The 12,657-nt window shown below is 40.6% G+C and overlaps 1 protein-coding gene across 2 annotated transcripts in view; it reads right to left on the bottom strand.

Moving 5' to 3' along the window:
- Positions 1-12,657, bottom strand: part of far1 (fatty acyl CoA reductase 1) — an 80,275-nt gene that overhangs the window by 13,856 nt on the left and 53,762 nt on the right. For both annotated transcript variants that reach the window (XM_061822533.1, XM_061822532.1), the window contains exon 11: positions 1,337-1,466. In XM_061822533.1, coding sequence (XP_061678517.1) covers positions 1,337-1,466 — 130 coding nt within the window. The remainder of the gene's footprint in view (positions 1-1,336; positions 1,467-12,657) is intronic.

Here is a 12,657-nt window from a genome sequence, read left to right on the forward strand (position 1 = left end):
CAAGGGAAGAATGGAGCAGGAGATCAACAGGCAGATCGGTGAAGGGTCTGCAGTGATGGGGACTTTATATCAGTCCTTTGTGGTAAAGAGGGAGGTAAGTCGAAAGGCGAAGCTCTCAATTTACCAGTTGAGCTACGTTCCTACCCTCACCTATGGTCACGAACTGTGGTGTCATGACTGAAAGAACAAGATGCCAGATAAAAGCAGCCAAAATTAGTTTCCTTCGCAGGGTGTCTGGGATCTCCCTTGGAGATAGGGTGAGAAGCTCAGTCATCAGGGAGGGTCTCAGAGTCGAGCCGCTGCTCCTCCGCATTGAGAGGAGTGTAGGAATAATTGTGATCATAATTATCATACATCTGCTTCCAGTAAAGAAATGTTTTGCTCTGCTCTAGTTAACGTGGCAGCCTCCTAGCAGGAGATTCCTCCAGAGTTCCTCTCCACTCTCCTCGCGAGACTTGAACTGGTGTCTTTGCTTTCTTTTTTGTCCCGTTTAATGAATGTCTGATCGGTGAACATGACAAGGAGCCAGATCAGGTGGCTGGGGTATCTGATTCGGATGAGTCTCGGACGTCTCCCACATGAGGTGCTCTGGGCACATCCCACCGGAAGGAGACCTCAGGGACGGCCCAGTCAAACACTGGAGAGACTATGTCTCCCGGATGCCCTGGGAACGCCTTGGGATCCCACGGAGCTGGATGAAGTTACTGGGGAAAAGGAAGTCTGGGCATCCCTGCTAAATCTACTGCCCCCGGTAGAAGATGGATGATGAATGGGTATTATTATATATTTTTTAATTGGGGTATATGATAAATGTGGGGGGAAAAAAATCATAGTAATGAAAAAATACCATTAAAAAAACTGACAAACAAATCAAATACATGTACTGTCAAGCAGTCCTGAGAATTTGAAGTTCAACAAGTGCAGTGCATACATAATACTGTTTCACAGTTTTACTAGATGCATCCCAATGTACGTACTGTGAAACCGTTCATGAAACATGTTGCATTATGGTTTAGAAAATAAGTTGAGTCAATGTTTAAATAAACTTTTTAGATGGACTTTCCAATTTGTGACTTAATTAGAAAGTAAATTTGCTTTTACCTGCTGTTTCTCAAGTGAAGGTACATCCACTTTTTTGCTCATGTATAAAATTGACAAAGATGAAAAATATCTGTTCGCTACAGTTATAGTTTTGCTTCGGTAAAAATCATTTTAGTTCGGTCTAACACTTGTTTATATTTTTTTATTTGAAGTGTTTTTGTTTCCTTTAATAACTAACCAACATGTGACAATGGCAATAACAATGTACCTGTATATGTCTGTTTATGACTCTCACCTTTTTATCCTCAGGGCTCATGTGGGCCATCAACATGGTTAGGTTGTCTGTACTCCACACCCAGGAGTGACTAGTAAAATATTCCAACACCATCATGGCTTTATGAAGGCGAGTGATTGTCTTCATCATCCTAAAATAAGTAAGAAGGTGAGGTATATAGAATGAAGATTCAAAAGGATTAAGGGATAGAGCAGTATCATATAGCTGACATAATCCAGGGATTAGGGTCTCAGTGGGAAAGCAAAGCAGGGTGAGCAAAGACAACGAGCTAAGTAGAAAGGCGTTTTGAGTAAGAGCAATGGAAAAAGGAAAATAATGGGATGTCAGGGGTTATAAGTGAGGTCCAGAAAAGTGCTTTATTAGTATTGCTGTTATTTGTAGATTAGATCAGTTTGATGTATCTTTGACTGGGGTGTTAAATTTTTGTCACAGGCTATAGAGTTATGGTTTCCCTCGGAAGGCCATTATGACTGACCCCAAATAAACGCATAGTCGTCTCATAGTCATATTATCGCATATAACATCAAATAGATAGTAGATGCTAACAAGGATCGAAGAAGTGCTGCAGCCAATTCCAGCTGCAATCGGGCAGGAGGTGGGGTACACCTTGAACTTGTTGCCAGCCAATTGCAGTGCACATGGAGACAGACAACAATCACACTCACAATCACATCTAGGGGCAATTAAGAGTCTCCAATGAATGCATGCTTTGGGGATGCGGGAGGAAACGGGAGTGCCCTGAAAAAACCCATGCAGGCACTGGGAAAACATGCAAACTCCATACAGGCGGGGCCGTGATTTTAACCCTGGTCCTCAGAACCGCAACACAAAATGAAGTCAATGAACATTATTAGCTTTCACTGACTACATAAAATGATGTGATGGGTGAGATATGGACTCCAGGCCTCGAGTTTGACACCCAAGGTCTAGGGCAATATAAAGTAGCATTAATTCAGATCTACTTACAAATTATCTTCATGCAATGGCAATAATTTACAAGATGTGATAAGTGGTTTGTCTTTAAAGATTTAAAATTTAGCTATAAAGTGGTAAAGACTTGAAAAGAGTTCGTGCACCTATGTCATAAAATCATGTGATTTATGTTTACTTTTACCATATTGCTGGTCAAACAAAGCATTGTGGCAAGTTAATTCCGTTGTGACGAAATGAAAATATGTCTTATAGCACCAGAGTTTTGTCCGATACCTTTAAACATTTAGAAGGTGATAATAAACGAAGGTACATGGAAAAATTAGACACACTAGGCATAGCGGATCCATATTTAATGCCAAAGTCGATGTGTTTGCCGATAAGAAACTGACTGTTAATTCACTTCTGCTTGTCTTCAACAACTGGATATACACATGTATCTGGTGAGTAAGTAGTCAAGATTTACAGAGAAAAGTTTGAAAGCGTATAAAAGTCTGGACGGATACAAATACTTCATTGCTGGATCTGTTCTCAATCAGGAATAAATCCCACACGCTGATTTTTTTCAATACAAATATTTAAATAAATGACCCCTGGTTTTACACAAACTGATTCATTAACTATGATTGGGGAAAAAAAATTAGGACAGGGAGTAATCTCCTCCGTACATGGAAGTATATTGCTGCCACACATTAACCTCTGTGACAGATAGTTTATTTATTTATTCAAATGGTCAAATTGGCATTATAAATAATTCTTGATAATTTGAGATTGAGAAAAATAACTTCTACTTGAAATGAAGTGATTGCCACACAAGCGGTGTAAATCCATTGATCTTTTCTCATCTTTTCAGATGGTATTCAATAGAATGATCTATTTGAAGAACTCTGTCATCTATTGTGACAAACAACAGCACAGTAGGTCCTAGGTATTGTGAAAAATCTGCCTTGGTTCAACGACTCCCGTACTGACGAAGAGCTTTGTTTGACCAGCAACTCATTGATCTTTTCTGGTGTTTTCATATGGTATTCTATAGAATGATATATTTGAAGAACTGTCTCATCTATTGTGGCAACAACAACAGCACAACAGTTCTCGGACAATTTGAAAAATCTGCTCCGGTTCAACGACTCCTGCACTGCTGAGCAGCTAGGTTTGACCGGAAATATGGCGCTGTGCAAACTGTGACGTCACGTGCACGAGCTCTTTACTGTACCTTCAAATGGTCTCAACCTATATTCACTTAAAACTGTCCCTGATTATCTTTCAATTTCTCACATAATCAAGTTTGTCTTTTGGTTAAATTTTACACAAAACATTAAAAGAAATATGATACTGCAAGTAACTGCAGATTAATTAATTACTGGTTTTAAAGCTGTATTTAGATTTCGGGCATAGTTTTTGTACTGTTTGTAATTATGACATCTTAATATAAAGTAAAATTTGTTAAATAACCAAGGCCAAATGTTCCAATACACTTTTCCAATTAAGAATATGCAATCAATTTTCCAGTTCCATAAAATGATTCATCAAGAGAATGCAGTTAATATGAAAGTTATTTGATATGTGGGTTGCTTTAATGAAGTATGAAGGTTGATCTAAGTCACAATTTTTGAAAACATAAAACTTATGACAAACGCAGAATGATCTCTGAGCCTTCAAACCAATCTTTTTGGTACAGGTTAGATTAAAGACTTGCAAATGCACACCTAGAAGACTCAGATTTCATCTGGCAAAGCAAATAAATCCAATGAGATGAGGAGTATGCATTTTCAAGGAGCACAAAGAGGCAAAGTTAGCTGCTGAAAAGCATAATCCAATTTCAACCAGATTCATTTTGGACAGGTGAACCCAGTATTATGTGGAAGTTTTCCACACACCAACTTCAAAATGCCAATCCCAAAACATAGACCATAATTTGATGTTATGTTACAAGCCTACTAGTATGTGAAAATCTCTATGACGACCAGCAAAATTGAAAAATGTGGATAGATTATTGGTGAGTCACCAAGAACTCACTCTGGGGATATTGGACACAAGTTCAGACCCAGATGGGGTACGTGAAACTTGGTGCCTGGGTTCTTGAACCTCTCTACTTTTGTCGAACTAAAGCTCAAGTTTAATCCTGTTTTAAACAGACCATATAATTTGGGTGAAGTGCAGTAGTGTATCGTAGTTCTTCTGAAACTTAAATTTTTCCACATATGCACTAGTTTTTCATCAACAAGCCTCTTCTTTCATTAATGCTCAATTTGTCTAGATGGCCAGCTTGACAACTTGTTCTTGTACTTGTTCCAATCTTTTTTTTATTATTATTTTTTTTATTAGATGCCTATATATATATGCACACACACACACACACACACACACACACACAGTGAAGAAAATAAATATTTGAACACCCTGCTATATTGCAAGTTCTCTGACTTAGAACTCATGGAGGGGTCTGAAATTTTTATCATAGGTGCATGTCTACTGTGAGAGATAATCTAAAAAGAAAAATCCAGAAATCACAATGTATTATTTTTTTAACGATTTATTTTTGTGATACAGCTGCAAATAAGTATTTGAACACCTGTCCATCAGCCAGAATTCTGACCCTCAAAGACCTGTTAGTCTGCTGTTAAAAGTCCACCTCCACTCCATGTACTATCCTGAATAAGATGCACCTTATGTGTGTGTGTGTGTATTTTTATTCTTTGTTCTCTTTATTTTCCCATTATGTTTTTAAGTTGTTACAATGTGGGTCTTTGTGACACTGTTTCGTTTCATACTTTTAAGTCCTTATGATACGCGGTTACGCTCTTGGGTCCGTGACGCGAACTCTTTGTGTCCTTTGTGACACGGAAGTCAAATGTTTAAAGGATTACCGAGAAAAAACGAGACAGACGGAAAATGAGGCTTCTTCTAACAACTTCACTGCTGCTCTGGGAAATTACACTGCTTGGAACACTAACTATACGGATAACACTCGTTCAACATTGGTGACGATTGGCCGTTGTGGCTTAACGACTCTGTTCTTGAATGCCTAAATTGTGTTAGCTCGTCTGTTGTGTTTGTGTTGATGTGTGTGAGATTAAATTGTCAGAAACGCAATACAACTGCCTTGTCCCATTTTGCTAGTTTGAACAAAGGGGACGTTAGTCTAAATTAACACGTAACAACCTCTGTGAGGTCGTTAGCTGCAGAAAGACACCTGTCCACCCCATACAATCAGTAAGACTCAAACTTGTAACATGGCCTAGACCAAAGAGCTGTCCAAAGACACCAGACAAAATTGTACAATTCCACGCAGCCTGGAAAGGGCTATGGAGAAACTGCAAAGCAGCTTGGTGAAAAAATGTCCACTGTTGGAGCAATCATGAGAAAATGGAAGACGCTAAACATGATGGTCAATCTCAATTGGAGTGGAGAGCCATGCAAGATATCACCTCGTGTGGTCTCAATGATCCTTAGAACGATGAAAAATCAGCCCAGGACTACATGACAGGACTTGGTCAATGACCTGAAAAGAGCTGGGACCACAATTTCCAAGGTGGCTGTTTGTAATACACAAAGATGTCATGGTTTGAAATGATGCATGGCACAGAAGGTTCCCCTGCTTAAACCAGCACGTCAAGGCCCGTCTTAAGTTTCCAAATGACCATTTGGATGATACAGAGGAGTCATGGGAGAAGGTTTTGTGGTCAGATGAGACCAAAATTGAACTTTTTAGTTATAATTCCACTAGCTGTGTTTAAAGGAAGACGTGTGATGAGTTCCATCCCAAGAACACCATCCCTACTGTGAAGCATGGGGGTGGTAGCATCATGCTTTGGGGTGTTTTTTCTGCACATGGGACAGGAAACCTGCACTGTAATCAGGAAAGGATGACTGTGGCCATGTGTTGAGAGATTTTTGCGAACAACCTCTTTCACTCAGTCAGAGCACTGAAGATGGATCGTGGCTGGTTCTTTCAACATGACAATGACCCGAAGCACACAGCCAGGAAAATCAAGGAGTGGATCTGTAAGAAGCATATCAAGGTTCTGGCGTGGCCTAGCCAGTCTCCAGACCTAAACCCAATATAAAATCTTTGGAGAGAGCTGAAACGCCGTGTTTCTCAGCGACAGCCCAGAAACCTGTCTGGTCTAGAGAATTTCAGTGTGGAGGAGTGGGGCCAAAATCCCTCCTGCAGTACTGGTGAACAACTACAGGAAATGTTTGACCTCTGTAATTGCAAACAAAGGCTACTGTACCAAATATTAACATTGGTTTTGTCAGGGTGTTCAAACACTTATTTGCAGCTGTATCACACAAATAAATCATTAAAAATCATACATTATGATTTCTTGATTTTATTTTTAGATTCTCTCTCTCTGTGACAGTGGACATGCACCTACGAGGAAAGTTTCAAACCCCTCCATGATTTCTAAGTGGGAGAACTTGCAAGATAGCAGGGTGCTCAAATACTTATTTTCTTCACTGTGTGTGTATATATATATATATATATATATATATATATATATATATATATTCTTTCGGCTTGTCCCGTTAGGGGTCGCCACAGCGTGTCATCTTTTCATCTTTTTTAATCTAAGCCCATCTCGTGCATCTTCCTCTCTAATACCCACTGTCCTCATGTCCTGCCCCTAAACTTCCTCCCTTACTCCCTTTCCACTTGCTCTCTTGGACGCACAATATATCATCCTTTCTCCTAATCATCATGTCAACTAACTCCTGAGCTTTTCCTGTCATAGTCCCAACATTCAAAGTCCCTCCACACAGATGTAGGTTTTGTGCATTCCTCTTTTCCTTCCGACTAAGCCGCTTTCCTCCTCTTTTTTGTCTTCGACCTACATTATCTGAATTTCTATCGATGCCTTGTAGATTAACATTTCCGAGTGCGGGTGTAGGAAGCCCGGTCCGCGACCTAACTGTTGTAGAATTCCTATGATGAATGCTCATATATGTTTGGCAGTTTTATGCCGGATGCCCTTCCTGATACAACCCATTGCATTTATCCGGGCTTGGGACCAGCTGACTTGTACAACAATAATGCACATCGGGCTGCAGAGAATCATATATACATTTTTTTTTTTTTTTTTTGATGAATTGATTTTCTTTGTCCCTTTATCCATTCTCCACAGTGCCTATCCACACTTGGGTGGTGGGCATGCTGAATCTGACTAGGGGTTTCAAAAATATTGCAATGGCAAGGCCAATTACTCTGTTTTTGTTCTACTTTGAAGACATTTGACTTTCAGATCAAAAGATGAACATGGGACAAAAATTATTTCTTTTATTTGATGGTATTTACATATAGATGTGCTCACTCAGGACAGTACCCACCCACTTTTCAAGTTAGCAAAAGTATTGAAACAGCCATTAACTTAAGTGAATAACATTTACTATTTGGTGGCATAACCCGTATTTACAATAACTGCATCAAGGCTGTGACCTATTGACTTCACCAGACTCCTACATTCTTTTCAAATGCTTTTCCACGCTTTAACTGCAGCCACTTTTATTTCTTGTTTGTTTCTGGGGGTTTCTCCCTTCAGTCTTTTAGCTCTTCAGGAGGTATAATGAATGCTCTATTGGGTTGAGGTCAAATGAATGACTTGGGAAGTCAAAGACCTAAAACGTTTTCCCCCTGCTGAAGACCTTTCTGGAGTTAAGAGTAGGATTGGGCATTGTTTGAATTTTAGTGATTCCGGTTCAGATTCCTTATTTTGATTCTGGTTCCAAATGATTCACCATTCTGATTCAGTTTGGGGGCTTGGTCAAAAATGTTTTCATGGTTTAAATGATGGTTTGCCAAATTATAAACCTTCATTTTCTTCGCAACCCACAGCATAGACTAAAATGAACATTTGGCTGAGTTTATAACTACTAGCAATAGTAAACCAATGAAGTAAGAGGCAACGTGTGGAATCAGCTCAATTAACTGAATATTGATTTATCAATGCTTCAGCTACAAGTTATATATTTTGTTAAAATTGTTATTTGGGACATTTTCATAATCAAAGGGTTTATATGTGCAAGTTTTAACTTGACTTCTTCTTTTAAGCTTGTAGTATTTTATTTTGAAGGGTGCTCACCAGAACATAGCATTTTGACACGAAAAGTAACATCACACGGCAGTGGAGATTTTTTTTAGTTTTTATGTATGGATACAAATCCTATAAAATGCTGCTTTTCACCGATGAGGCACAGGATTAGTGTTTGTGATACTGTGAGACGTTTGTGAATTTTACCCCAATTCATTGTGATGTAAAATTTCTACGGTGAAGTTTAAACTCAATGTTAAGCTTTTTTCCCCCGTTATCAGTGCCTACATTGGTCTGAAGACTAAAATAAATGCTGAAAACTATCAGTGCAACAGTGACACCAACTGTTAATGTGGTTACCTGCCTCGATGTTGGCAGAGACTTATTTTGTTTGTATTTTTTGTTTATTTTTATTGTTTGTCATTGGTGGCACTTCTTCGGGGTGGCCAGACAGGAGACATTGAAACTTGAAACTGTAATTTTTTAATTTGAATGATTCCGGGAGAACTGTAACTTTCGTGCCAATTCTAATTGGCCCTCAATTCTCTTTGCCTGAATCTAGTTTGCAGTTTTCTCTGGTTATTGTTTTGTTGCATGATGACGCTTCTCCCGATTAGTTTGGATGATTTTTTTCTATAAATTGCCAGACAAAATGGTTTTGTCAACTTCAGAATTGATTCTCCTGCTACCATCATGAATAACAATCTACAGAGACTAGTGAGCCTGTTCCAGAAACAGACATGCAAGATGCAAACAACTCAACAAAAAGAAATAGTAGGCCAGATTGGACTTTGAAAAGTATAAGATGAGCCACAAAAGTTTTAGATTTTTTTTTTTTTTATGGACTGATGAGACAATGATTTAGCTCTACCAAAGTAACCGAAGGGCCAAAGTATGGAGAAAGAAGGATCTGCTTTCGAGCCAAAACACACAAACTCAAGCGGACGTAATGTCATGGCTTGGGTTTGCATGGCTGGTTGTGGAATATGGTCACTATTCTTTGATGATGTAACTCATGATGATAGCAGCAGAATGAATTCAGAAGTCAATAAAAGAACGTTGTCTGGCAATGAATGGAAAATGCATCCCAACTAAGTAGGAGGAGTTTCATCATGTAACAAGACAATAACCCCCAAAATACTAGCAACACAACAAAGGACTCCATCAGAGGGGAAAAGGGGAAAGTCTTGGCCCGGCTAAGGACCGGAACCCAATCGTGGTCATTTTACCTCCTGAAGAGGAGACTGAAGGAAGAAACTCCCAGAAACAATGAGGCTTCAATTAAAGCCTGGAAAAGGATTTCAAATGAAGAACACAACAGTCTGGTGAAGTTAATGGGTTGCAAGCTTGACACATTCTCTTTGTAAGTAAAGGTTAGGCCACCAAATATTCTGTTATTCATCATTCATTTTCTGTAATGCTTATCCTGACACTTGGCTGCGAACCACTCCAGTGAGAGTTAGAGATCACGGCTTGATGAAGCCAATAGAACCACATCATCTGAAAAGAGCAGAGATGAGATGCGGATACCCTCTACGCCTCGGCTGTGCCAAGAGATTCTGTCCATAAAGGTATGAACAAAATCTGTAACGTTCACTGGAAACGGGTCTGACTTATTGCCAGCAATGCAGAACAAACTGACACCAGTTGTACAGGGACCGAAAAGCCCGTATCAGGGGCTTTGGTACCCTGCACTCCTGAAGAACCCCTCGGGGGACACGGTTGAACACCTTCTCAAAGTCCACAAAACATATGTAGACTGGTTGGGCGAACTCCCATGAACCCTTGAGGATTCTGCCAAGGGTGTAGAGTTGGTCCACTGTTCCACGGCTATGACAAAAACCACATTGCTCCTGTTGAATTTGAGATTCGACTTTCCGACTGACCCTCCTCTGCAGCACCCCTGAATAGACCTTACCGGGGAGGCTGAGGAGTGCGATCCCCCTATAGTTGGAACACATGTAAAAATATGAAATGACGGGGAAAATGTTTTGAGTGTGAAGAAAGGGAGGTGCAAAAATAATCAGAGCGATCCAGCCCCTTTTCATTTAAAATGAATGTCAGCGATGACAGTCCTGATGGATGGCCTACAAATAGGAGTCAAGCAATTTCTCATGATGGGTAAGAGCATAAAGCTGTCTTAAGACCATTGCAAACTAATTGCTGCAAAACTATGATGGCATTAGTTACAGGCAACAATCAAATGGGCTCTTTATACCAGCACGTGCACCAACCGGGGTGACGTCACTGCGTCTCTTCCACGTGTAGTTTACCATTTTCTTCTCCAAATCAGAGATGTCACTATGGCTGGTATTGGCTAGGACCCCACAGGGTGCGATTTCCACAGATCATTTTACGGTATCAGTTTTTACTTTGTGGTCCTCACATATTTCTGACAGAGTAGTCTAAAGAATAATTAGAAGAACACCTGTGATGAGTTTCAAAAACACCTGGAAATAGTAGGTACTGATATCGCAAGGAAAACAGTGAGTAATGTAATTTGCCATCACTTTCTTCGTAAATATAGATTGCTAGGGTTGTTCCAAATATCTGGGGAAAAATTCATGTCAGTATCACCTTTGGAAATAGTTTTGAGAAAAATGACGGGCGCATGCAGACCCGCACACAACAGTGTATATGTAACATCCAGCATCTGGTCATGGCACCATTAATCAAAGTTGGGACCAAGGTCATTCCTTTGTTAGTAGGAAGAAGGTTTATAGTCTTTGCTCTCAAGTCTCAAGTGGAGACAGGTAAGTCCCGAGTCAGTGCCAAATGGAGACAGATAAGTCCCGAGTCAAGTCAGAAGTCCAACATGGGTCTGCACTTCATCCTTGATCATCTCAACAGCGAGGGTGCCCATGTGAGGATCGTGTTCGTGGACTTCAGCTCTGCGTCTAACACCATCCTTCCTGAACTCCCCTCTTCCAAACTTCAGCTCATCAGCGCCGGAGCACCCCAAGGTTGTGTCCTCTTTCCTCTGCTCTTCTAGCTCGACACAAACAACTGCACCTCGAGGCATCTGACAGTCAAACTCCTGAAGTTTGCAGATGACACCGCAGTCATCAACCTCATCAAAGACGGCGATGAGTCTGCATGTCGACAGTAAGTGGCAAGACTGGAGTTTTGCTGTGGCCAACACAACCTGGCATTGAACACTCTAAAGACTATAGAGATAATTGTGGACTTCAGGAGGCATCCTTCACCACAGCTGGCCCTGACCCAGTCCAACTGTCTTGTGTCAACCGTGAAGTCCTTGGGAATTACAGTCTCAGAAGACCTGAAGTGGGAGACAAAAATCAACTCCATCTTCAACAAAGCCAAGCAAAGGATGTACTTCTGAGTAAGAATGGCCTGTCACAAGAGCTGCTGAGACAATTCTACACACCGGTCATCCAATCAGTATTGTGTACCTCCATCACAGTCTGGTTAGGGGCCGCCACAAAAAAGGACAAACGCCGACCGCGACGGACAATCAAAACTGCTGAACAGATTGGCGCACCACTCTACCCACTATTGAAGACTTGCATGCAACGCGAACTACGTCCACAGCAGGCAGGATCCTTTCGGATCCTTCACATCCTGGTCACCTGCTTTTCCAGCTCCTTCCGTCGGGAAAGGACTACAGATGCAATGCAAGTCAAAACTAGCAGACATTCGAACAGTTTTTTCCCTCTGGCAATTAAGTCATTACATTCTTCATCTGCGAACCTACTATTTTCTGCCTTGTGGCATTGTTGAGACACATGTGCACATCCTTCTGGTCTTATCAGTATTAGTATTAGTAATATATTTTGTAGACTATCACATGATTCGTCACTTTAAACTGCTCCCTTTGCACAATGGACCTTTCCGACCTGCCAATCACTCGTACAAAAATAGTCAGATAGCCGCATTGTCTTAACCCCTGGCTTGACCCGCCCCTCTTGCCATCATGTCCCACAAGCAATGCTGGTTATCGGTCGTGTGCGCTGGGAAAAGTTAATGTTTCGAACAAAATGGTCCTCAGATGCGCTTGGGGAATGTGCAATTCTGATGAAAGATATCCGGCTATGTTACAAGGGGCCCGGTTGATTCATTTTCCAAAGCCTAAAACACAGTTAAGGAACGGTCTACGATGGACTAAGGCTCACGGAAGAGCGGCGTACAACTAAATGTGAACAATATCAACAAACACAAGGCTGTATGTTCGAAGGTAAGTGAGGGAGAAGTATCTTTGAGTTTGATTTCATTCCAGTGCTTTATACATTTTGAACTTTCACTTTGTTAGTGTATCACTGACCTGCTGAATGAAGTGTGTAATATTTTATGACGATGAGTCGGGTTAGTGATACATAAATGTGCGATGTCATGCAAGAG

This window comes from Syngnathoides biaculeatus, chromosome 6 (genome assembly GCF_019802595.1).
Source record: "Syngnathoides biaculeatus isolate LvHL_M chromosome 6, ASM1980259v1, whole genome shotgun sequence".
NCBI classification, from domain to species: Eukaryota; Metazoa; Chordata; class Actinopteri; order Syngnathiformes; family Syngnathidae; genus Syngnathoides; species Syngnathoides biaculeatus.